This window comes from Protopterus annectens, chromosome 2.part1 (assembly GCF_019279795.1).
Source record: "Protopterus annectens isolate FY-2018-M chromosome 2.part1, PAN1.0, whole genome shotgun sequence".
In the NCBI taxonomy this organism is placed as follows: Eukaryota; Metazoa; Chordata; order Ceratodontiformes; family Protopteridae; genus Protopterus; species Protopterus annectens.
Window position 1 is genome coordinate 1,208,553,413 of NC_056729.1, and position 27,421 is coordinate 1,208,580,833.

The window sequence follows — 27,421 nt, forward strand, 5'->3', positions numbered from 1 at the left end:
TTCTTCCATTTTTCAACTACATATAATCCTTTTCCCCTCACATGTTGCTACACACCTTAGATAATCCTCAAGCCCTTCTCCTTGCACCTCTTCTTTAGCCACTTATTAAAATTAGTAACACAGTCTCCTTGGATGACAATCAAAAACCATTTAAGCCAAATTATACAATGATGGCTCTTTTCTAGTCAAAAACAAGCAAGCTGATTTGACAGCCACCCAGTGTGCCCGTTGTAAATCGAGCATACACCAACAGAATAAAGTCCAGCTGCTGAAGTACCATTGAGTGTCTGGACATTCTATTGAATACACTGCATGACAGAGCAGAAATAGAAGAAAATCAGGTAAAGTCTCAAAAATAAAGGAGAAACATGACTCATTTTCCTTCTGTTTCTGGTCTATCCCTAGTAAAATCTCTTCTGGGGGTGGTGGTGGTGGGGGGACAACAGAGATTCTCTTCTCTCCATTGCTTCTCCTCACACTGCACTAAAGTAGTGTGCAAGCATGGGGATGCACGTTTCATACACATGCTCAGTACATCAGTAAAGGAAGAAGGTAGAGGAACACTACAGCGCTGTTATACAAAACATTATTTAAGAATGGTAAGCAATTTCTTTCTTAAACAATGTCACTGTACAATAGCAATAACCCTCTTGTGAGTGTGGGTATATCAGGATTTGGCCACTGCTGGGTTTGTTTAATCACTCTGGCTTCACCCTTGTGATCAAGCCACTTTAACCGTAGGTAAATCCTGATATACCCATAACCAGCTTGTGGGTTATTGCTTAAAAGGAATACAACTGATCCAGCAAAGATGAGTGCATGGTTTAACTTCTCCAAGTCTTTCGGGTTTCTAATACCATGAAATGACTGGACCCCATTCCTAAGTCACAGCACAATTAAAGTTTGTGAAATTAGAACTCTTTCAATCTTTGATGTTAGCCAAAAGTGTTCTTTGCAGAAACAGCTATGTGCCCAGAATTGATTGTTTCTGCAATTCATATGGAGTTACAAATAGCAGCAGCATAAGGCTGTAAATTCTTTTTTTGAGACCTATTGCTTCTACTACTACTGGAACTGTGTAGCCTTCTTCCACACTGCCCTCATTTCTGTCAGAAAATCTTGGTATTTTTTACTCTCTCTCTCTGTACTTAAGACACTGTAATCACTGGAGGTAGCAATTTGAATGATCGGTGCTACTTTTGTCTTCTTTTCATGGACTACCACATTTCTTTTTCTTGCATCTATTTTTTGAACTGTTGGTAATGGGTGATCCCATCAGATATAAACATCATCATTCTTTATAATGCTTTGTGGCTCATATTTTCAATGCTTCTCTGCTACTTCAGTATTGTAATGTTTGCACAATCCCCAATGCAACAGTCTTTCCACATTATTATGCCTTTCAGTATACAGGCACTCTGCCATTAGTGTAGCACACCCAGCAACAAGATGTGTGAATCTTTTGTTTCCAGTTCTCTTTCACAGAACCTGGATTTGTCCGTTTCTCCCACATGCTCAACAGACTTAGGTTCATAGGCTAGTACTAGGCTAACTGCCCTTGTGAGCCATTTTTAAGCCTAGCCAATTACCCCTTGTGAGACTCAAACCCTGTACCTTGTGTTTGTAAGGCAAACACCTTAACCATTAGGCCACCTTAACCATTAGGTCACCCCCCCAACCCAACTTTGTAAACCAATGTGTACATAGTCCATGATCCTGAGTCTACAATATTAATCTTTCATCTTTTGGTTTAAATTTACCTCTCCTTAACCATTCCATTGGTCTATAGTTTTTAGGATAGCATGCAGGTTCACTCTTAAGGATGAGTATCGTTTTTCCTGTTGTTAACCAGGTTGGTTATCTGCTAGGGGTGCATATATAAGAAGTTTTAACTCAGAGTTAAATCTTCATGTAAAGATGTTGATACTTTTAGCCAGAAGTTAGGTACTGCAACTGGGCATGGGGGCTTCCATTAGGAGCTTTTCTTAACTTTATTTCAATTTCTCTGGCTGTTGTTTCATCCCATTTCATATCCTGTACATTTGAATTTTTTGTTTCTTTTACTTATATCCATTCAGTATCTTTATTAAGTTCCACATGACCTCAATACATATTTTCCAAAATGTGTCTATTTCTTCTTTTTTGGAGGTATTTTTATTCCTTTTGCTTTGTTTTCCAGTTCTCTATAAAACTTATTTGGATCGTCAAAGGATTGCTTAGTTCAAACTTTTCCTTTATATTTATCTGCATATATTCTAAGTTTTTCTGCCTGTGCTGATTTATTTGCAATAGTGTACAATAGATCGTGGTCTGTTCTAATACTTTGTGTTGCTTTAATCACGTCTATCTTTTTAAGTATTTTTGTTGATCTGTTCTCTCTTCTATACTCCTATAACAGTGATGCTTCTCGTCTTACTTGCTTTATAGCTTTCTCTATTCGATACTTCCAAGACGGCATTTGATTTCTTCCCTTTCTTTCCCTTGCTGCCCTGTATTTATGTAATAAGACTTTAGCGGTCAATAATTTAGCTGCAGAGTAATATATCCTATTTAATTCAGTTAAATCACATGAATTTTTGTTAACAGTCTTGATTACTGTGTTCATTTGCTTTACCACACCTCTAACATCCCGGATGTAATTGACTTCCTGTAATCTATTTCTTTTATCGATCTTAATATATCTATCTATCTCTATTAAATCAAGCAACTCTTGCCTTAGATCATTTTCTTTTAAACTTGATGGCACATTCTTTGTCCTCCATTTCTTGTGGACATTCTACAGAAAGTTGCAAAATATCTTCTTGTGAAGTTCTCTTCAGCTGCATCCTGCATCATTATGTTGCTCTTTCATATGGCAACTCACTGGTCCATCACTCCATAACACTGACTGTGTCAGAGTTGCCACCATTTCTTGTTCCTTCTTTTGCTGTGCAATCCAGCTGAACTTTTGTACTTGTTTCCTACTGAAGGCTCCATAGTATCTTCATGTGGCAAATGATCAGATGCTTCCCATTCCACTTATTTTTCCTTAATTTGGGGACTCACTCTTCTATCGTGCTTTTGATGTTACAAGAGTTGGACTTATTACACTAAATCTTTCACTTTGCAGGTAATCCATAACTTTAGTTTCCATTTCTTTAACCTCTCCATTACTAATCCTGTTTTCGACTTCCCCCTTTGTTTTCTTATTTTTGTATTGTAAAATTTTCCATATCCAGATGCCTGTATTTCTCTTCAAATGTCTTTGGTGCTGCTTTTTTGTATTGATTAGTTTTGCTTTCTCCTTTGAACAGATACTGCACCATATTAAATCTCTTTCTTTCCCATGTTCATATTTCTTCAGATGCCACCCACTCCACCAGTTTCTCCTTATTTTGGGGACTCATTGTTCCATCATGTTGTGACATGACCTGTGTTAGACTTTCTACACAAAATTCTTCATTTTACAAGTACTCCATAACTTCAGTTTCTATTTGTTTAACTTCTATTTTACTAATCTTCTGTTCTCCATTCTCCCTGTGATATTTTTTGTATTGTGAAATTTTCCATATCTGGGTGCCTTTTGCCTGTATTTCTCATCAAATATCTTTGGAGCTGCTTTTTTGTATTGATTAATTTGACTTGCTCCTTTGTATAAATATCACACCATATTGGATCTCTCTTTCCCATGTTTTCATGTTTTTTTCACATCATTCAAAAATCTCTAGATTTTTTGTTGATATTTTCACACTTCGTCAGTCACTTGTTTTTCCAAACTGCACAAGGTTTCTTGGTCTGTATAATGTTTTCCATGAATCTGTTGTATTAATGAACACAATTTTGCATATGGAACTTTTGACAGTTTTTCTTCTGCAAGTGTTTTTCTTTCCCTTAATTTTTCTTTTAATCTTTTTGAATATCTTCTGTCCAGAAATTCTGGGCTTCTTGCATAACAGTAACAATACACAACTTCTTTCTTACGTTCAATAGTACATTCTATCATCTTTACGGCTCTTCTTTTGCCTGTCAGTTTTTGTGGACTACTATCTTCTTCTACAACAGGGGGGCATCCTACCCCTGAGCCTGGCCTAACCCCATTGTAGGAAGGTTTCCATGTCTTGGGGATTCAACAGTCATGTTTTTTTTAGTCGTGGCACCAGGACTGGGCACTTTTTTGTCCTAGGACTTGTGCACTCAGCTGTCTTTTTTAGTTTTTAACCTACTTCTGTCCATGATACATGCTATATAAAATACAATCTATACATCAGTGTTGTCTTGGTGAGACTTTTTAAAAACAGGATCCACCTCATGAAGGTGCTCACCAAGACTAATGGATGAATTCAATTCCAGCAATACTACTCTCCTTTGCTTGCTGATTTGATATCTCTCCATACGGACCCCATGCACCAGTGATACTATGACATCAAAGCTTAATATAATAATATATTCTTGAGTATATCTGCTGTATCCTTAATTCTGCACTTGAATTACAGACCATTGAAAAAGGCAGCTGTATTGTTAGGGGAAACAGCTTGAGTTTGGCATAAAAATCAGAAACATTGCTATTCCCTGAGAAGATGGTACTATAAAAAGGTCAAGAAATCTGTGTACAAATTTGAAAATCTTTGCAACACCCTTGTCTTTCTCTCATTCCTTTAGTCACTCTAGGCAACTATGCAAGGGTAAGACTTTGGCGAAGAAAGTACAGTTTTGTACCTACCATAAATGTAGATGTCCGAACTGGATAGCATCTGCAGTCATAACAAATGGGTTGTCCTGTCGTCAGGCAGCCCTTCGGTCGGCCGGATTCCAAAGTCTGGGTCCGCTTCGCTGATGTCGCACTTCACCCGACGCCATCTCTGCTGGTCTTCGGGTATAAAGGCATCAGCCAACGCCATTTTCCTCAGTGTTTCTTGCCCCAGATGCCAGTTGCCCTCTTGGAAAGCTAAATTTTGGATAAATGCCAATGTTTCCAAAAAGGTAGAAGGCAAACACAAAAAATAAGCATGTATGTACATATATACAAACAAATACACCATAAGAGACTCCCCCCCAGCTAGCTATTAGGAGGGTAAATACCCTAGAGTACCACAGAGGGAAGGAGGGTAATCCTGACTGCAGATGCTATCCAGTTCGGACATCTACATTTATGGTAGGTACAAAACTGTACTATGTCCTTCATGGATGCATCTGCAGTCATAACAAATGGGTAGAATACCATAGCCAAACTAGGTGGAGGAAGAAAAATTATGGTGTAGTTAGGATCCCTTGCAGTACAGCAGTGGCAAACCCTGCTCGGGATCTAGAGTATAGAGGTAAATTATAATGCTTGGCAAATGTATGCACGGAGGTCCAAGTAGCCTCAATAATGTCCTTAGTTGCCACTCCTCGTAAGAAAGCTGTGGTAGTGGCTGTAGCCCTTGTAGAATGAGGTCTTATGTTCTGTGGAATTGGTTTTCCATGGTAGGAGTAACAGAATCTTATGCAATTTCCTATCCATTTGGAGATTGTCTGTTTGGAAATTGCTTTTCCTTCCCTTCCTGTTGCATAGGCTACTAAAAGCTGGTCAGTTTTTCTTTTACCTTTGGTTCTGTCCAGGTAGTAGCGCAACTGCCTATGTACATCCAAGGTATGCAGCAGTCTTTCCCCCCTGTTCTGTGGATTGGGAAAGAAGGTAGGTAGATGGATTGCCTGGTTTAAAGACACTCTGGATACCACCTTAGGCATAAATGTAGGATTAGTTCTCATGGACACCCTATCTTGATGGAAGATTAGGAAGGGTTGCACTGCCATTAAGGCCTGTAGTTCCGAAACCCTCCTTGCTGAAGTAATTGCCAGTAGGAAAGCAGTTTTCCATGATAGGTGTTGCAGATCTGCTGTTGCTGCTGGTTCAAACGGAGGGAGTGTCAACTTTTCTAGCACAAAGTTCAAGTCCCATGCTGGTAATGGTGGTTTCCTAGGAGGTTTTACATTTTTGATCCCTCTGAGGAACTGCCTGAGTAGAGAATGTGAAAAGACAGGTGGATCGAAGCTGTATTCTGCTGAAATAGCTGATGCATGTATCTTGATGGAGGAATAGGACAGGCCTGTATGTAGAAGCTCTGCCAAGTACTCCAGGATGTTAGCAATATCTATGTTCGACACATCTTTTCCTCTTTCGGTACTCCAAATGACAAACCTTTTCCATTTTCCTGATAGTTCCTTCTTGTTGAAGGTCTGCGGGCTTCAAGGATAATGTCTTTAACCCTTTGGGATAGGTCTGGGTTAGTTGCTGCTATGTGATGTTCCAGGCAGTCAGTTGCAAGGTTTTTAGGTATGGATGCATGATGTTGTAGTTGTTCTGCGTTAACATCAAAGGCATCAGGGGTATTGACCACATTCGCCCCCGAGACATGCTCCTCAGCAATGGGTACCAGTGTTGTCTTGGCCAATTCGGAGCTATCAGGATTATCCTTGGACGTTCCTCTTTGATTTTCAGTAGTACCTTGTGCATCAAGGGAAGAGGTGGAAATGCATATGCTGTCAGGCCTTTCCAACTGAAGGATAGAGAGTCCACCTTCCATGCAAGTGGGTGGTATGTCCTTGTGCAGAATTTTTTGAGCTGGTGATTGAGTGGGGATGCGAATAGGTGTATTTGTGGCATTCCCCATTTCTTTGTGATGGCCTTGAAGATGTCCGGGTGTAGCATCCATTCGTGAGCATCCGAGGTGGTTCTGCTTAACATGTCTGCTAGGATGTTCTCTTTTCCCGGCACAAATATTGCCTGTAACTGGATATTGTAGCTCAGAGCCAGATTCCAAAGGTCCAGAGTCATTCTGCATAGGGGGTATGAATGAGTGCCTCCCTGTTTGTTGATGTACCACATGACTGTGGTGTTGTCTGTCCTTATCATTAAATGGCCTTCTTTGAGGAATGGTCTGAATTTCTGGATTGCTAGTTTTACTGCCAGCATTTCTTTTTGGTTTATGTGCAGGTGCAGCTGGTCTTGAGTCCACAATCCTTGTATGCATTTGTCCAACATGTGCCCCAAGCCTAGGTCTGAGGCGTCCGTTGTGATGGTTTGGCTTGCTTGAAAGTTGTGGAAGGGTAAGCCTGGGTTTGACTGGCATGCTTGAGCCCACCATAGGAACTCCTGTTTTAGGCATGGGATTAGTGGGATTTCGGTTTCTAAGCTGTGCCTGTGTTGAGACCATAAATTCTTTAGGTACCACTGTAGCTTTCTCATATGCAGTCTGGCATGTGGGACCAAGATTATGCATGATGCCATGAAGCCCAAGGCCTGCAGAACTTTTCTTGCTGTTAGTTTGTTCTGCTTTGTTAATGCCAAGAAGTAAAGAGGAGTTCTTTTGTTTTTCTGCAGTTAGGAATGCCATTTGTTTTACTGTGTCCAATTCCGCACCCAAGAATGTTCTTGTTTGGGATGGTATCAGCCTTGACTTTTGTAAATTGACTGTGTATCCCAGGGCTTGTAGTAAGCAAATGACCCTTTGTAAATCTGTTGTCAGCTTGCTTTTGTTGTCCGCTTGTAACAGGCAGTCGTCCAGGTATGGATAAATTTGGATTCCCTGTAGTCTGCAGTGAGCGATTACTGATGCCAGGCATTCTGTGAATACTCTGGGTGCAGTAGATAAGCCAAAGGGCAATGCTGAGAATTGATAATGCTCTGATCCTGCAAGAAATCTGAGGTATCTTCTGCAATTTGGTCGTATGGGGACGTGCAGGTATGCCTCCTTGAGATCTAGAGTTACCAGCCAACACTCCTTGCCCAGCATGGGAAGAAGTTGCTGTAGGGTCAGCATTTTGAATTTTGGGACAATGATGTATGTGTTTAAGACGGACAGGTCGAGAATAGGTCTCCAACTTTTCTCTTTTCTTGGTACTAGGAAGAGTCTGGAGTAGAATCCTTTGCCCTGTTCTGTTATTGGTACTCTTTCCACAGCTCTCATCTTTGCTAATCCTGCTATCTGCTGTAGAGCTTCTGTTTTTTGATTTGGAGGTAGGTTTGGCATTCCTCTTTTTACTGGTAAGGTGTGGAAGTGGAACCTGTAGCCTTGGTCTATGGTTTGCAAAATCCAATTGTCTTTTGTGATATAGTGCCAATTTTTCGAAAATAAGGCTAACTTTCCGCCTAAAGGTGCTGCTATTTGCTCCCTGGTAGGCGGTGTCAGAGCCAAGTCACTGTGATTGTCCTGTTGCAGTGGCAGTGGTTGTGTCTGTGCCTCGGTTATTGCCTTGCCACTGTCGTCCTCTGTAGGCACCTCCTCTGGATTGATTTCTGCCTCTAGAGCGTCTATTCCTGCCTCTTTGGTATTTTGAGGAGTCTGGAAAGGACCAATTTTGGCAGGCCAGTTCCTGCTAAACCTTGGGGCTGAACCTGTAAGAAATCTTTAACTGTTTGTACAGATTTTGCCTTCTCTTCCATTTTCTTCATTACCTGCTGAGCAGGTGTACCAAATAGACTGGCCTTATCCATAGGAGCATCTAACAGCTTTGCTTTAACATGATCCGGTAAGACCTGTTCTTTCAACCATGCATGCCTTCTTATCACTGTGCCAGTCATGGCTGATCTAAATGAAGCCTCCAGTGCATCATAGCCACATTGTAAAGAATGGTTACTAACCTGTTGGATGTTATTCACCATTTCTAATACATATTTCTTATCTAAGGAGTCATCAGAGGACAGCTTTTTAGTTAACTGATCAAGCATAAACTCTTGGTATTGGATCATATGAAACTGACAGTTTAAAGCTCTAGCTGAGAGAGTAGCAGAGGTGTAAACTTTTTTCCCCATCTCTCTAAGGACCTGGATTCCCTTTCAGAAGGAATAGGGTTTTTTGCTGAGGTCGAGGCTACTGCCTTAGGCCCCTGGGATATAGTTTCAGGATCTGCAAGTGGGGCCTTGTATAGGTGGTGATGAGTGTCTGGCACCCTGTAAAATCTATCTGGTTTGGCAGGGGCTGGAGGTAAAGAATCAGGAGCAGTGCAAACATCATTAAATGCATCATCCACAACAGGCAGTACAGGAGGTATAGCTAAGGGCCTATGTTGTGGTAAGTGCAGAAAAGTCCTAAGTCTTTTTCTGGAATCTGAGAAATCTTGTCCCTGCCATTGGAATTGTTCTCTCATGGCATGTAAGGTTTCCCCAAAGGAAAATTCCTCTGGTGGAGAGGCAGCTGGAATGGATTCTTCAGCATCGGAGTCTTCATAAGTAGAAAAAGGAGCCTCTGGCTGGTCTGTAATGTCTGAGTCATCCAAGAGAATCATCAGAGGACACTGGCTCGGGGCTCTGTTCTAGGTCTCTTTCTGGGGCTGAGAGGCCCTGTCTGGGTGAGATTGGGATCCCCTAATTAAGGATATTAAATCCTCTGCCAAAGTAAGCATTTGTGAACTTGAAGTGGGCCTGTGTGAGGGGGGCTTAACAGGCACTGATTTAACAGATTTGGCTGCTTTAGCCCTGGCAAAGGCCTTAATGGACATGGCTGCAGGAGGCCTAGCAGCACCACGTGCTGGGGTAGAGACATCCAAAGGGATGGTGTCTGATAAATCACTAGGAACCACAGTTGTAGGCAAAATTTCTGAGGCCGATTCAACTAAGGTAGCAGGAGCCTCAGTAGTAGTCATGGATTAGGCTGAAGATTGATCGTTTTCGGTTTCGGCGAAACCGAGACACTCGCGCTTGCTTAACCGTGGTTTCGGCGAAACCGCAGACCGCGAAAGTGTCGGTCTTTTCTTTTTTAACAATTTGGGTAGTCGGAGTATCCGGCGGCATAATGTACGCAAAATCTGAGCCGAAAAACTGTTCAGCAAACTCCGACTGACGCCTGGTTGAAGGAAGCACAGGCCGAACAGGCTGCTACGTCGTGGTCTGGGCCTAAGCAAGGCAGGCAGTAAGAGTGGAAATCTTTATGAGGTATTTGTTTCCCACAAGTTAAACAGTTATTGACTTTTTCTGACATCGGCTGAGGCAAGAAAGAGTCCCCAACGGGTACTTAGCTTTTAGAAGTCTTCAAGTAGTATTCGGTAGTAGTAATCTCTGGATCTGACCGACCGGCACTTGCGAACAGCTTCTGCTTCGGGCGCCACGCGGCAAGAAAGACTGAGGAAAATGGCGTCGGCTGATGCCTTTATACCCGAAGACCAGCAGAGATGACGTCGGGTGAAGTGCGACATCAGCCGAAGCCGGACCCAGACTTTGGAATCCGGCCGACCGAAGGGCTGCCTGACGACAGGACAACCCATTTGTTATGACTGCAGATGCATCCATGAAGGACATCGTACTCAGCAGCAGTCTCATAACCTCAGCGAAATCAACAAGAAACTGACTTCAAACTCATTCCAAAGGCACCAGCCCGAGTTCTATAGGAAATATTTTTCAGTCAAAGAGTGGATATTTCAGAGTAAGCTAGGTGCAAAGAAAACACGTATCCTCATACTTTTACAGGTTTTTTCTGAATTATGAAACAATGCTAATGGCAAAAAGCTGTTCTGCCCAATGGATGCCCTATAAAACAACCTCCTGTAAGATCTGCAAGAAATTAAGAAGACAGTTCACATGCAGAGGTAGGAAAGGTTTTATTACTGAGAAAATAGACTGGAATGCACAGTCTGCCCATCATATGGAAAAACATAGACTCATTAAATGCAGCAGAGGTCTTTCGGGACAAAAATCTGCCTTCTTACAGATGACCTCTGATTGGTACATCATAGGTTCATACTAGGCTATCTGCCCTAGGACATTTATAAGCCTAGCCAGAATGTGTTTGGCTTTCGCCACCCATTTTAAATTTATTTTGCTATGCCCTTTTTCGAGGTTAGTATACTGTGCCTCTGTCTAACAGTGACACAGAAGTGATACCCGGGGTAAACCTACAATCTCCCATCCACTCATCAAGATTCCTCTTGAAGAGAGTCAATGAGGGACTCTGCCTAACCTGGACTGGGATTTTATTCCAGAGTGAAGGGAGCCTCTGGGTTATGAATCTGTCCCTCCAGCATGTCCTATTTATTTCAGTGCTGAGGTTCAAGTCTCTCGAAAATGTAGCTCAATGGGATTTGGATTTTCTGAGGTGCAGCAAGTCCATTAATTCTGGGTTGGACATAGCTTTATACGTCAGGCACAGATCGCCTCTGAACAGGCGTTATGCCACTGAGTAGAGCTGGAGTTTCTTTAACCAGGCAGCATATGGCATCTGTTTTAGCCCTTTGATCCTCTTGGTGAGGTACTTTTGGGGTCTTTCCAGTTGCTGCAGGTGTCTGGTAAGGTACATCCCAAAAGGGGCATTGTACTCAATTATGGGCCTGATGAGGGATGAGTAAAGAGGCATGATGACCTCCTGATCTAGATGTGAATCCCTTCATGATTAGGTGGGCTATATAAAATGTTTTCTAACCACTTTGGCCACGTGGTTGTCAAATGAGAGATTGCTATCAACTTGGGTCCCCAGGTCCCTAATTACTTCTTCTGTACTTAATGGATTACCACCTATGTGGTAATTTGTGGGCACTTTGTTTTTGCCAAAGGGGATGACTATACACTTTTTGGCATTTAGCTTGAGGCCATGGCTCTGGCACCAGTTGTCTGTTTCTATGAGGCCCTTTTGGAGGATGCTTGTGTCGGCTGGAGAGTCGATTATGGCGTCCAGTTTGCAGTCATCTGCGAACTTGGTCAGCCACAGTCCTTCCGTGTTGGCCTGTACCTCCGAGAAATATATACCGAACAAGAGAGGTCCTACTCATCCAGTGTAACCTGCTCTCCAAAGGACAGTTCAGATATTTCTGGTAAAAACCAAGTGAGAAATACCACCAGGGAAAGCTTGCTTGCTTTTAATGACTAAATTCAGAAATTACAGCTATGGTTATTCTCTAACCATGGCAAAGACAACATTTGGAAAGATTTTACTTCATCTAGAATATGTGTTACTATCATATCATGATTACATTTATTTCCTATTGCAGAATTTGGCCTGGACCTTCTTTAAATTTTTAGTTATCTGATTTATAGGTTTTGAGTCATTCCAGCTTTATTATCCTTTCCAGTCTACATGCAGGCAACCAAAATGATTGGTATTTTGATATACTAAACATTTTATGTATATTTTTGTATAAGGTTTACTAAACAGGGTGTCAGGATATCAACAGCAGCTACAATCATTTCAGTATGGGCTCCTATTAGTGCTCAAATAAGCCAGCCTGGGTCACTGTCCTAGGTAGTACTTCTCTTTGCTATAAATGAAAACGAGACTGGAGTCAATTCCACATGAGTGCAAGAATATCCACACTTTGTAGTAACTTACTATTTTAGGGAAACATTGGTTTGTTCATGCTTTGAACTAGAGACACGTCGTATAGATATTAACAATGTTAGCAATGTTCCTATAACCTTTGGATGCTTTTTGTAGTCTTATAGCTTTACAAAATGGGGTTAGTTGGCCAGAGTTTAGTTGGAGGCTGGATTTTGCCAGACTGGAGTAGTATAAAAGCAGACATAATTATAGAAATGTTTTGGAACTGAAATAAAGATGATGCTGGTGACGTGCAGAATTTTTAGGGAGATTTGCTTTCCAGTATGGAAAGACAAATTAAATACAAGTGTTCTTATATGTGGTTTATCACTTTCTTGCTAACAGGACACTGTGTTGTTGAAGAAGGTTGGGCTATAACCCATTGTGAGGTGGACAGAATGCATAATAATACTAGCATGAAAGTGTCCTGACAACAATTTTGTACAATTGTAGGTTAACAATACAGAGATTAATATGGGAACAATAGCTGATTAATATGGGCACAATAGCTGATTTGTACTGATTTGAATAACTGAAGAAATGCTTTGTTTAAATGTTTAGGTTACAGATTGGCAAGTAAAGGAAGACGTTTACTTTTGGTATGTGAAGTTAAGGTAAGCTGAACAGAAAAATGTGTTTTAAGATGTTAACAAAGAGCACTGAGTTTCAGTGCACCTGTGGGTAACCCTATCATAAGCCATCAACAAATTCTCCATGTCATTCCTGCTGTGGTCCAAAACAAGATGGATGAGCACAAGGATTAGGTCAACATTTTTTTATTTTGCTAAGTAGATTCTGTACTGAACTAACTCAAGATCAGATGACCTTACTTGGGGAACAGCCAGAAAAGGACAAATTGATCAGATCAGGAAACGATTTAGGTGGTCACCATGCCGAGCTGCAATATCAAGTCTAACAAGTCGCTTTTAGAATAGAACACAGGAGTAACCATCTGACTGACTGCATAACAAAGCAACTTTAAACAGCCACTGAGTTGCTGTCACCACAAATGATAAGTCACCCAAAACTAACCTGTCATAAGGTTATCCCTTGAGATAATGTGTAAATCTGTAAACTCTTGAAGGAGTAACATCACAGTGCCTGGTATATGGCAGAAAATGTCTCTCTGGTTTTTGTCTTTTTTGTATCATTGAAGAAGGCTCTTAGGAGCCAAAACCGGTCTGAAAGTTTTGTAAATTGTTTGTTACAATTTCATACACATAGGAATAATTTTCCTATGTGAATAAACACCATTTTGGATGTGGCACCTGTCTATTTTTGCTGGCTTTTTCGTTTTTTTCTCTGCACCAAGGTCATAATCAAAGGCTTGTGTGTCTAAAACCAGTAACCATCCCTTGATCCTTCCTTACCTATGGCACTGAATAGGGAAGATCCTGTGAAAAATGGCCAATACCGTATTGTGACCTCAAAGTTATGCTTCCAATCAGGTCCGCATTGTGACACAGACACACACACAGACACACACACACACACACACACACACACACACACACACACACACACACACACACACACACACACACACACACACACACACACACACACACACACACACACACACACTCCAAAACAATGGCAGACTTGTTGGCAGACTTTACATTTATACACAGCATCCTAGTGGCAAGGGCTGTACAGGTCCCACCATGGTTAGCCTACAATGGATGGCATGTCTTCAATCCAAGTAGAATAAGCTCTTGGACAGACTTTTTTTTTTCCTTTTATCACAGTCTGTTGAAACCTCATGCACTTATGTTGTATACGCTAGCGGTGCACAGTTTTTTTCACTTTTCCCATTGCTGTATGACTATGGAATTGGTATATATAAGTTAGGGGGATTACAGGGGTGGGGGGACAAGCCCCGCCACATAGGGTGCTGGAGGGGGGCTTGATGCTACATTTTTTTTTGTATTTTTAATGATTTTTCGAGTTATGCTTCTTGATACAAAAAAGTCAATGAAGTGGAATACATTTTTGGATGACTTGATTGAAAAAAGAGTAAGCTAAAAAGGACCACTGTCTTCTTGGGTATCTCAAGAAGATATGGCCTTTAAAAAGGAAGAAGTCATGATCCTCAGCCATCCTTAAATACTCTTAGCAGAGATCAGACAACAATGACCAGGATGACTGCCCACAACCATGAGGTGACCTCAGCTTTGTATTGTTGTTGGATGTCAAGCTTCTAGTACTAGATTAAAAGTCTAGGTGCGATCTTCTGAGACATTAATGTATAAAGGGCCACAGTAAGAAAAGCCTGTGTTATGGGACAGTCCCATTACTAAATAAAATCACTCAGTCAGCTGGAAAAATAAACATTTAAACTGCTTTGCGATTGTGTTAGTATGAAGATATAACACTAAAAGTAGAACAGTTTAAAATAAGCACTACAGAAGCTTAGCACCATCAGAATTAACTTTTAGTTATGTACTCACCATAACTTCAGATGTTTGGGATCCATCTCGCCTACATTCTGAACTGATGGGTTCGGAGCCGATCCCTCGGCTCCGACTCGGCACGCTTATGCTATAGAGCGAGGCCTCTAATTGGCTGAGCTATCTTTATCCCAGGATGCACCACCACTAATCCCCCAGATCTTGTTTGTCTGCATTCATGCACACATGCACAACTTGGTTATATAACATTGTTAGATATTTCAAGATGAAACAACAGGATTCGGACCTTCTGATATCCTCTGATCTCCAAGGAAGGGGGAAGGAGGGTGGGTTATTAGGAATGTAGGCGAGATGGATCCCAAACATCTGAAGTTATGGTGAGTATATAACTAAAAGATGTTATGTGATCCTATCTCGCCTACATTCTGGACTGATGGGACAGCGTCCCTAGCACCTAAATCCCGGGTGGCTCATTGGAAAACACTCCTGAGCACTGTGGAACCAAATGAAGCTCGTCCTCTAGATGCCACATCTAATTTGTAATGGGAAATGAAGGTGTGCGGGGAAGACCATGTAGCCGCAGCACAAATGTCACTAATAGCAAGCTTAGAGTGAAATGCTACCGAAGTAGCCATAGCCCTTGTAGAATGAGCCTTGACAGAGGTGGTAAGCTCTTTGTTAGAATAAATATAAGCTTGAGTAATACAGTCCCTGATCCATTTGGCAATAGTGACCTTTGTGACAGCGTTGCCCAATTTGTTATCTGCAAAGGATACAAACAACTGATCTGTTTTCCTTGTTTGTTTGGTCCTGTCTAAATAAAAACGTAACTGTCTGTGGACATCTAGTGTGTGGAATATAAACTCTGCTTTGTTAGAGTATTTTGGGAAAAAACTGGAAGCTCTAACGATTGTTGTAAGCATAAAGTAGAACAAACTTTAGGAACAAAGGAAGAATTTGGTCTGAGGGATACTCTGTCTTTATGAAAAACCAAGTACGGGGGTTTCACTGACAAAGCTTGAAGCTCTGAAACTCTTCTGGCAGAAGTAATCGCCACTAGAAAGGCCGTCTTCCATGATAGAAACTTTAGATCACAGGTAGCTGCCGGTTCAAAGGGGAAAGAAGTCAAGGCGCGTAACACTATATCGAGATCCCATGGAGGTGCAGGATGAGAAATCGGAGGTCTTAATAGAGCAGCACCTTTCAAGAAGGTCTTACACAATCTGTTGCTCATTAAAGGTGGGTCTATGGATTCATGAAAATTAGAAATTGCTGTCAATTGTACTTTGATGGTAGAAACTGAAGAGCCTTGATTGAAAAGAGAGGTCAGAAATTTAAGTACTTCTGCCACGGGAATAGAAATGGGGTCCAGGCCCCGGAGTTGAGCACAAATAGCAAACCTTTTCCATTTGCTAGAATACAGTTTCTTTGTAGCAGACTTATGGGCCGAAGATAATATGTGCACAACATCTGGATCCAATGTATGACTCCTGACTATCGTCGGAAGAGGAGGAGCCAGGCCGTCAATTTTAAGGTGTGTAGGGACTGGTGGAATAGTCCCGACTGATGAAGCAGTAGGTCTGGGACCTGATCCAGGAACCATGGACCTTCCAGAGCAAGTTTCCGAAGATAGGGGAACCACACTTGACGAGGCCAGTAAGGAGCAATTAAGATCATTTTGCTCCCCAAGAGAGATGCCTTTTGAATCACCCTGGGGAGGAGAGGAACTGGAGGAAGGCATAAAGCAAGCCGGTGGGCCAAGGATGGACTAATGCGTCCATGGGGCTCTTCCCGGAGCCGGGTTAGGAGAAGAATTCTTTGCACTTGATTCAGAGGAGTCGAAGAGGTCGCAACACGGAACTCCCCATTCGCTGAAAATCTGACTTGCAACTGTCATATTCAGAGACCATCCGTGAGGAGAGAGGATGGTTCTGCTCAATCTGTCGGCTATGACATTGGACTTGCCCGGTATGTGAGTAGCCACTAGGAAGCGTTTGGTCGTGACTGCCCATTCCCAAACTCTCATGGCTTCTCTGCAAAGAGGATAGGATCTGGTTCCTCCCTGTTTGTTCAGGTACCAGACAACTGACATGTTGTCTGAGTGAACAGCAATTACGCCCTGAGGGAGATAATCGTGAAGGGCTTGAAGGGACAGGAGTAATCCCCTCATTTCTAGGATGTTGATATGAAGAAGAGTCTCTTCCGGGTGCCATTTGCCTTGGACTGACCTGCCCAGAGAATGCCCCCCCCCCCCAATCTGGGAGGCATCCGTGGTCAAAGTGGCCGCCGGAGGAGGAAGAACAAAGGGTCGTCCCTGATCCAAATTGGAGGGCACTAGCCACCAGCGAAGGTCCCGTTTGCAAGATTCCGTGATCCATATGAGGTGACTGAGAGGGAGTTCCTGAAAGGACCACTGAGCTGAAAGAAGCCACTGGAGGATTCTCATGTGCAACCTTGCCAAAGGGACTAGAAGAACCGTGGCAGACATGGATCCCAATAGCTGCAGGACCATTCTGGCTGGGGCTTTGGACCTGGGAAGCAAGGCTCGAACTTGATTTTGTATGGTTTGAATTCTGTCTGTAGGTAGATAGACCCGCATTTGGTTTGAGTCTATCTCTACCCTATGAATCTTATTCGTTGCGATGCCCGCAACACAGACTTCGGCCAATTGAAGGTGATTCCAAGGGAATTGCCCAGTGATATAGTGGCTTGTAGGCTCCGCAGAAGTAGATGCTTGGAGGTGGCAGTTAGGAGCCAGTCGTCTAGATACGGAAACACCTGGAATCCTAGACTTCTCAGGTGAGCAGTCACTACTGCCAAGCACTTGGTGAACACCCTGGGGGCTGTGGTGAGACCAAAGGGCAGCGCACGGAACTGAAAATGACTGCCTCCCAGGCTGAACCGCAGATGTCTCCTGGATGCTTGATGTACCATGATATGATAATACACGTCCTTGAGATCTATGGAGCACATCCAAACACCTTTCTCCAGCAATGGGAGAATGGTTTGTAGAGTGACCATTCGGAACTTGGACTTATGGGCCTCAAGTCCCCGGTCTTTTTTGGCACCAAAAAGAATCTTGAGTAAGTCCCTAATCCGATCTGGTCTGCGGGGACCGGTTGGATGACTCCTTTTTGCAGCAGCTTTGAAACTTCTGAGGCTGCGGTATCCCGTTGACTGGGTGGCGGGTCCGGGATTTTTTTGGACTGAGGGGGGGGGGTGAGAGAATGGGATGGAGTAACCTCCGGCGATAATCCGAAGCACCCATCGGTCCTGAGTGATCCCTTCCCAGGCCTTCAGGTGCTTCGAGAATGACCCCGACTGGCTCCAGAGCAGCACAGCCGGGCAATCCCTCAGGGACTATGAAAGGCTGAAGAGCCACGAAAGGACTCGCGGTCTCCAGTGTTGCGAGGGCCTCTGCCGCCTCTGGGACGGCGTCTTCCGGATGAATTTCCCCTTCCTCTGCCTCTGGAAGGGGAACCTTCCTGCTGAGAGGGTAAGGCTTCTGAGATCTCTGAACCACATTTTCCCTCCTCTTTTAGTCTTGGGATAAGGCCGAAGGGAGTGGAAAATCGTGCCCTATGGCAGTCAGAGTCTTACCCTCCTGTTCACAGCGGGTTAGTGTGTCTTTACCTTGGGTCCAAACAGGAGGACCCATCAAAGGCGTCGGCAAATGAAGACTTAAAGGCCTCCGAAATGACACAGGCGGAGCCAGGCTTGTCTCCGTGAGCAATGCCTGTACCGCCGCTCTACTCGCCTTCGGCCGCATAGAAATGAGCCTCATGGACGACTTCGAAATGGACGACATTGTAGCCAGCTGAGAGCCAACCGTCTGGGCCAGCTCCTCAGGCAGGTTACCCAAGAGGGTATCGGATAGCTCCTTAATCAGATCCCTCTGAAATCTGGTAAAGTGCGTCAGGTAGTTCAAGGACCTCAGTGTAAAGGCTGCTGAACTAAGGGTGCGCTTTCTGTACCGATCCATGCTCCTAGACTCCTTATTAGGAGGATGGACGGACGTAGAAGCCTCTGCTACATCTTGCTGGGTAGCAGATGCCACCACCAAAGCATCTACAGCCACACCTTTAGTAAGGAACTCTCTATCAGGGGGCGCCGAGAGAAATTTGTTTGGACGAGCAGGCACCGGTTCCACAGAGTCTGGGTGTTCCCACGCCCTTCGACAGATCAAATCCAAGAGCTCGTCGAAGGGCGGAGACACCCAGGAGGCGGAGGGCTGAGCCCCGAAGGCCTTCAGGAACACCGACTCATCAGCAGAGGGAAGTTTGGACTGCCAGCCGCCTCGCTGTTTTAGGGCTTCTAGGATGTCTGCAAAGGAGACATCATCCGAGGACGACTTAGCGGACCCCTCTGCATCATCGAGATCAGTGTCGGATGTCAAAGACTCATCAGGGGAGTCAACGTGCTTCCTCTTGCACGACCTTTTCCTGGGGGGTTCTTCCAAAGAGGCTTCAGAAGGACCTCCAGGAGGGGAAGAAACCCCAGCGAGGGTAACCTGAGGCCCGGGGGCTCCGCTGTCTAAAGACAGGGGGACTGCCAACGACCCAGTCTCCGTATGCAGGGAGGTAGCTGGGGAAACCGTGGAAGTAGCCAAGGAAGATTTGGCTAAAGCGCTCCTCATAGCCCTGAAGGCGGGACCACCAGAATCCTGGGAGGGTCCCACCTCCGTGGCCACGACAGTGGACGGTACTCCCGCCGCCGACGCACCAAGAGGGAGACTTGGGACCGAGAGCATCAATCCCGAAGCCTCCCCCCCAGGGCCGAAGGAAGAAGTCCGTGTACTGAGTTGGAGCAAGGGTCGGGCCCGACCCTAACACCTCCACAGGTTCCACCAGCACCGGCTCCAACGGTGCCGAAGCTGTTGGAGGAGGAACCACAGTAGGGGAGTGGACCATCGGCTCCGAAGCCAAATGGGCTGGAGCCGAAACTAGCTTTTGGAACACCGGAGACTGGAAGAGTCGAAGGAGCACCCTGTCGATGTCCGAATCAGACATCTTGGATGACCTAGAGGATACTGATCGGGCCCGAACCGATTTCTCCATCGGCTCCGAAGGGCTCGGGGACCGGCTCCGAAAGGACTCGACAACTATCGGCCCCGAGGGAGGTTTCAAGGAAATTCCGCTCGGTGCCGATAAGGACTTCGCTCGAGGGGAAGAGTCTGAGCCGGTAACCCTGATCGGCTCCAATATCAGTGGAGCCGATGAGGGTGACCGCCTCTCGATGCCCCAGTCCTCGGCTCCGAAACCAGAGGGGTCGAGGCTGGAGGCATCGAGGCAGACCGTTCCGACCTCGGCTCCGAAGTCCGTGGAGCCGATGGAGAAGTCTGCTTAGATGTTTTAGCGGTCGGTTCCGACTGACTGGTCGGAGCCGACGCTTTTTTCTTTTTAGAAGGAGACGGAGAGGAAGATAAAGCCTCCTCGAAGGAAGGCTTGATTAATCCCTTGAGGATTCATTTGTTTTTCCTCTCCTGGAGGACTCTAGAAGAGAACGCGTGGCACACACTACACGACTCCTGTAAATGCTTAACACCTAAGCAATAGACCCACGAGGCGTGGTCGTCCGTTATGGACATTTTAAAACCACACCTCGTGCATTTCTTAAACCCGGAGGGTTTGTGTTCTTTCGACATAACTGCTTTGCCAAAGAACCAATAAATGTGAAACACTAAACTTTAGTTAAAGAAAGTTCAATACAACAATTTTCACAAAAATTATATATATATATATATATATATATATATATATATATATATATATTTTTTTTTTTTTTTTTTTTTTTACACCAAAATACAGTAACAGACAACAACGAGTGAAAAACAGAAAGAGAGTCAAGACCCTCTAACTTAAACGGGTACTTGACCCAAGAAAAATACACAAACAGCAAAGTAACAGGGGAAGGCCCCTCTAACTAAAACGGGAAACCTTCCCTGACTAACAAAAACACGAATTTGCTAACAGAAATCCACCAAACACACAAATATAACAACAATAGCTGTTAAAACAGCTTTTGGGTTCAAAGTAAAGAAATTTGTGACAGGAAAAGCCTAATAAATAGTACTTAGCCCAGCCAATGTTGAGACCACGTCTAAGCTTGTTAGTGGCAAACGAGAGCTGGGGGATTAGTGGTGGTGCATCCTGGGATAAAGATAGCTCAGCCAATTAGAGGCCTCGCTCTATAGCATAAGCGTGCCGAGTCGGAGCCGAGGGATCAGCTCCGAACCCATCAGTTCAGAATGTAGGCGAGATAGGATCATATAACATCTAAATATTTCCGGTGCTAAAACAAAGATACAGAACCTAGGCTGGTAGTAACTAACAGTGCTTAATGTAGCATCCATCTGTTAAAAATAGAGCTAATGCTATAGTAAAGTAGCAAATAAAATCAGTAGCAATTATCAGTGCTCTAAAGCCAGAAAATAGTCACAGTATACTGTATACAGTCTCATGGCCAGATAAAAAAAAGCCAACTACACCTCATCCAACCACATACTAACTGAACAAATCTAAAAAACTAAGCTACTAGGTGTCACTATTGATAATTTAAAATTTAATAAGCACATATCATTTGCAATTAAAAAGGCACACACTAAATTATGCTCTGTTTACAAGATTAAGGCCTACCTAACCAATTCATCCAGACAAGCAATCATTAGGACCCAATCACCAGGACCCACCTACTATCCACCCTTTTCTATGCCTCCCCTATACTTACAAACCTCAGGAAAACTTGACTTAACCAAGCCTGAAACATGCTACCACAAGATAGCCAGATTTGCCACCAACCTACCCCATAGAATCCAGCACTGAACTGCTCTAAAACAACTTAAATCACTACAACTAACTAACCTCTTATCCTTAAACCAGCTTACCCTAACCCACTCTACAGTATACCAACCTGATAAATGCCCAGCCATTGACAATCTAGTACAAATCCACCACAACAATAGGACCCTAGGATCCTCCAACAAACTACTGCGAAAAGTTACAAAAACTACCAACAGCTACTGAGGCTTCCTCTACTCAAATCACATCTCTAAAGCATGGAACTCTATCCTTCAGAATATTCTAAACACTAACGACCCAGCACAGTTCAAAATCCTGCTAAAGATCCAGCTAAATGACAACTGGTTAGTTACACTCTTGCTCCTTGTCTGTCTGAACTTACCCATATCCCCACCTCAAGCCACAAGCTCTGTTTTACCACCTTCTACTCTGATGTACATATAATCTTTTGACAAAATCATTGGATAATTATTGGACAAACATTACCGTATAGTATTCCATTGTACAGTATGCTTTTTTTCACCTGTGTGCTGTTATACTGTTTACTTGTATATAAGTAGTTGGTTTACAATCACCATTTCGAACGGCAGTCACTCGAACTGGGATGGTCGAAAGGCTGTTTTCCAGTTCACATAACGTCGAACCGAAAATAGTCGAGTCCATAACAGTAAATGCTAGTGTGCATTTGCTGTTGTAAGATCGATGTGTGCTTATCAAATTTTAAATTATCAATAGTGACACCTAGTAGCTTAGTTTTTTAGATTTGTTCAGTTAGTATGTGGTTGGATGAGGTGTAGTTGTCTTTTTTTTTATCTGGCCATCGACGGATATCCTTCAGAAGGGACTCACGGAAACAGATAGCTGGTGCCAGAGCCATGGCCTGAAGTTAAACGCCAAAAAATGTATAGTCATACCCTTCGGGAAAAATAAGGTAACCCCAAGCTACCATATAGGTGGCAATCCACTAAGCACAGAAGAGGTTATCAGGGACCTGGGGACCCAGGTTGACAGTGGCCTTTCTTTTGACACTCACGTTGCTAAAGTGGTTAGAAAGACCTTCTACACTGCCCACCTGATCATGAAGGGATTCACATCCAGATCTAGTGAGGTCATTGTTCCCCTGTACTCTTCACTTATCAGACCAATGATCGAGTACAATGCCCCATTCGGGATGCATCTCACCCGACATCTGCAGCAATTGGAGAGACCCAAAAGTTCCTCACCAAAAGGATAAAGGGACTCCAAAATCTGTCATATGCTGCCAGATTGAAGAAACTCCAGCTCTATTCAGTCGCATACCGTCTGCTCAGAGGTGACATGTGCCTGACATACAAGGTCATGTCCAACCCGGAATTAATGGACATGCTCCACCTCAAAAAATCCAAATCCACCAAAACTACTAGAGCAAGCGACTTAAACCTTAGCACGGATATAAATAGGACGTGCTGGAGGGATAGATTTATCACTCAGAGACTCCCTATGCTGTGGAATAAAATCCCGGTCCATGTGAGGCAGAGCACCTCGCTGACTCTGTTCAAGAGAAATCCAGACCTGTGGATGGGAGATCGTAGGTTTACCCCGGGAATCATCTCTGTGTCACCGCTGGACAGAGGCACAACAAACTAATGGGCACAGTATTTTTTCATATAAGGGGTGGCGTAAGCCACAAAAATTTGGGCTGGGCTTATAAATGCCTTAGGGCAGATAGCCTAGTATAAACCTATGAACCCTATGATGTTCTGCTTGGAGATCGTACTATAGTGGGGATCAGGAAATGTACCCTTTTCCTCACTGTAGTGCAATCTCAGAGTTTGTATATATAAGTAGCAGGGGGTGTAGAGGTGCAGGGGGCTTGCCCCCCTTCAGAACATTAGTTGGAAATCACTAGACTGCAAGGTACATTGGGTAATGTCGACATGTCAACATTATCGTTTTCGTCACTTTGCCTAGCCAACGGGCAACTAGCTCAGTCAGACTTCCCTGGTAAACAAATGTTAAATAAATAAATAAAATTCTGAAAGCAGAGGTTCCTTATAGAAGCAAATTCTCTCCTCACCATCTTCTCAGTCAAGTAATCTTGAATATATTAACACTGCAATCCCTACAATCCCATCCTCTGTGTTATCCTTCAGCTCTACTGATTGTAGATTTCTATGCTACTGGTTCTTAAGATCATCTACTCAACTCTGTAAAGCTCTAATCATAGCCTATGCTCGAAAAATATGTTAGAGTTTCCAACAGTAGTGAAGCATGGACAGGGTTTGCCATTCAGAAAAACAATGCTTTTTAACAGCCCAGGTTTGAATATTATTAGAGTTTCACAGCACTCTGACTTCAGGTCACCTGCATCTAAGAGTACCTTGCTCGATATGGTTGCAACCTTGTTTAGTATGTCTTCCTGCATTTAAGACTGATGCCTGACAAGGCTGGCAATGATGGGGAAAAACAATTAAATGCAGTTTAATAAGCGAAATAAAACTGAGGTTGTAAGAGCACTGGATCACCATCGTGGTCAGCCACACCCCGAGAGCTCCTCCCCTTCTCCCCTATACTTCATTCACTCACTCACTGACATTTGTTTACCAGGAAAGTCCGACTGGGAAATAAATACCAATTTTGAGTGGAGGCTCGAGCAAAAAAGCTCCAAGGAGTTAAATAACATCAAATAAAACACTAGTATAAATGTAACTGAAGAAAGCATATATGCATACAGTTTGATAGTGGAATACACAAGATTTAACAAAGCATGAGGAGACACCCTGTAATGTAAAAATAAAAATAAATTAAAAAAATGACTATTAAATATGAAAAATCAGTACATACAAAAGTATTATATATAGTCTACTATGCTAGGGAAATCAAAATAAAAAAGATACAAATCTACCCTAAGAGTGGGGAGAGAGCAGGTGTTGAAAAGTATAGACAGATAATATGAGAAGTTAGGTTAGTAAGAATGTAAAATATTTATAACACGGGTAAGGTGCAGGGGCACAGCCATGAGTAAGTGAGAAATTCTTTGAGAAAGGACTTGAATACATGGACGCTAGACATAGTTCTGATTGAATTTGGGATATAGTTCCATAGTTTGGATATGCAGTGTGAGTATAAACTTTTCCCCATACTTTTTTTTTGTTTGTTTATACATTTCAAGCAGGTTTTTGTCTTTCTTCAGAGCACACAGGGTGATTTGGGAGACAGTGAATAAGTACAGAGGAGAGGGGTTATACAATACTTTAAGGGTTAAAAGTTGTGTTTGCACTACTTGATGTGGGAGTTCTAACTAGCTGAGTGCACGTAATACAAAGCAATGATGACCTCTGTGGCAGGTTAGCTACAACTTTAGCTATCTTATTATAGCAACTTCAACTATAAAATGCATTCTCTCACATTTTAGCAGGGATGTATTGTTTTATTAAAATCATGTCAAAATCATTCCTCACAGAAATGTTTATTTTCTGCACTTCTTTTTTTAATACAGACAGCATTTACAATTTAGCCCTAACCCATTCCTGTGCCATCCAGAATTATATATAACCAGTTTGCCTATAAAAGCAAAATATTTAAAATAAACATTACGTTTACCAACTGTGATCTTGCATGACGAGGCAATGTCTGCTGGCAAAAACCCACAATGTTACCTGTATACTAGAAAAGTCTGCTGTTACCCGACTGAACTTTGCTTGGCATCAGTTTTGCCTCTGACTGCACCAGACTGGAGTTACTCAAGAAAATAAGCTGGCGAAAAAATTCTCCCTCCTCTCCCTTTACATCTTCAATAACGTATTCTCCACTTGTGTCACTGGTGCCTTTGTGACGCACTGTGCGGATTCCAATATCTCCACCTTCTGAAAGAAAAGGAACCTGGACAAAAATAAAAACAAGGTGCACACAGTGTTGCAGTCAGTCTTCTGATAGCTTAAGCCCTGAAGAAACCACATTTTTCCAAAGCAAACAACTAAACAATACAGATTTGCCACAAGCCAATGAATAGTGAAATTCAACTATATCCAACAGACATTATAGTGCAGCTATAAAATCAAAATAATTAAAAGCACTGCTACACACTGTGTGCGTTGATATGGACACAGATACACACACCTAAAGCAACAGGATTTATCTGCCAATGTCCTTTCTAGCCACACTGCATTAGCTACTTGCATCTACAAAAGAGCAAGATGAAGTCTTGAAGCTCCTAACTGCTTAATGGATGTAGTGGGGACAAATTTGTGTGTGTGTGTCTGTGTGCCTGTGTGTGTGCCTGTGTGTGTGCCTGTGTGTGTGCCTGTGTGTGTGCCTGTGTGTGTGCCTGTGTGTGTGTGCCTGTGTGTTGCCTCACTGACACAAATGGATAAAGCCCTGACTTCAGCTTACATGACCTGAAGCCAGAACTCACTATGACACAGACTAAGTATGTGAGACAGCTAGGATGCAGGCCTATCTAAAGGCAAGGGGGGGGGGGCAGCTCTAAATCAATCCTTTCTGTCCACCTAGCTGATCTCAGCATACTGGAACGGAATATAGTGCTAAGCATAACTGATCAGCCACCACTTACATGATTGCTGCTAGTGTCATGCTCCATGTCTCTCAATGGGACCCCAAGCTCCCCAAATGTTACTAATGAGAACCATAATGTCAAGTCCCTAAGAACATGGGGACCCACCTGGTGATGAGGTCATATCTGAAAAACCTTGTAGATGCAAGAGTCATGCGGGGAAAGCAACTAGGAAAAGAACAACTGGAGAGCTTAGTGGTGCTGAGGGTGGGATGATGGTGTGTGACTGTGCACATATGCATGTGTATGTGCGCACACAAACACAGACAAACTCACTCAAGCATACACATGTGCATTATGCATATTTACCTCTAACTATCCCCTATGCAAGCTCTGCCTGCATTATAAGCACTCTACATATGAGTACTATATCAGCTAGGAGTATACACGCATTTAATGTGATAGTGTAGTTCTCCTTTCTTACTGTTTTTTACTAGAACCTTAAAACCATGTACTTTGGCTACCTATGAATCTGCTATGACTGTTTTTGCAATATGTGATCTTCTTTTAAGTCCAGTGTGATGTACTACTTTTGTTTCTTCAAGAACTTGTTGCACTGCTGATGCTTTTCTTCTTGAGCCTCCAATGAAAAGGGGTTCTTTCATGAGCCAGTTGGACTTTCCCAAGTAGACAAATAAATAAAATAAAAACAAGTGTGTGTGTATATATGCGCATACACATAAAATATTGTACAATGTGTGCAGGGAGGAAGAAAACAGAACTGTAAAGAACCCCCAAGCTACAGTAGGCTACAGAAAATTTCTGGCATTCAAAGTCGTCATCTGGGATCATAGGAGGCTGGAAAGTAAAGGACAATGAGATTAACTCTTTCCCAAGTCTTAAAAATGACTGGACATGGAATACATTTTGGGATTTATGATGGGAATTGAACCTGAATTCCCCTTGTATCTAGGGAATCTATAAATGTACAGCCACATGTCAGGAAGCCAGGTTTCAGACAGTGTGTGTGTGTGTGTGTGTGTGTGTGTGTGTGTGTGTGTGCGTGTGTGTGTGTGTGTGTGTGTGTGTGTGTGTGTGTGTGTGTGTGTGTGTGTGTAAGTATAGTTGTAGCTTGCTAATGGAGTACAGTATCACACCTGGGTCCACCTAACCTGTACACTGACTGCGTTTATTCTTGTGATGTCTCCCAGCTGATAAAGTTATTTGCTGGTTCACTCACAGCCATTAAACATACAAATATCTGTACAGTAATGTTTTACTATATAAACCCTCAAGCAGTTAGTACCTGTGAACACCAAGCAACCAAATTAGCTTAAGTTCTGATTTATAATTTAAGCTTGTGGGAAGGAGAGAGGTAGAAGGCCTTGCAATGTTAACAGAAGAATTAACCGTTCAATTAATTACAATTACCAAAGAAAAAAGATTCAGTCACCATAACCT

The 27,421-nt window shown here is 43.0% G+C and overlaps 1 protein-coding gene across 2 annotated transcripts in view; it reads right to left on the minus strand.

Moving 5' to 3' along the window:
* The window catches only part of METTL13 (methyltransferase 13, eEF1A lysine and N-terminal methyltransferase), a 527,633-nt gene that overhangs the window by 314,767 nt on the left and 185,445 nt on the right, over positions 1–27,421 (minus strand). For both annotated transcript variants that reach the window (XM_044062734.1, XM_044062735.1), the window contains exon 4: positions 25,134–25,329. In XM_044062734.1, the coding sequence (XP_043918669.1) occupies positions 25,134–25,329 (196 nt within the window). The remainder of the gene's footprint in view (positions 1–25,133; positions 25,330–27,421) is intronic.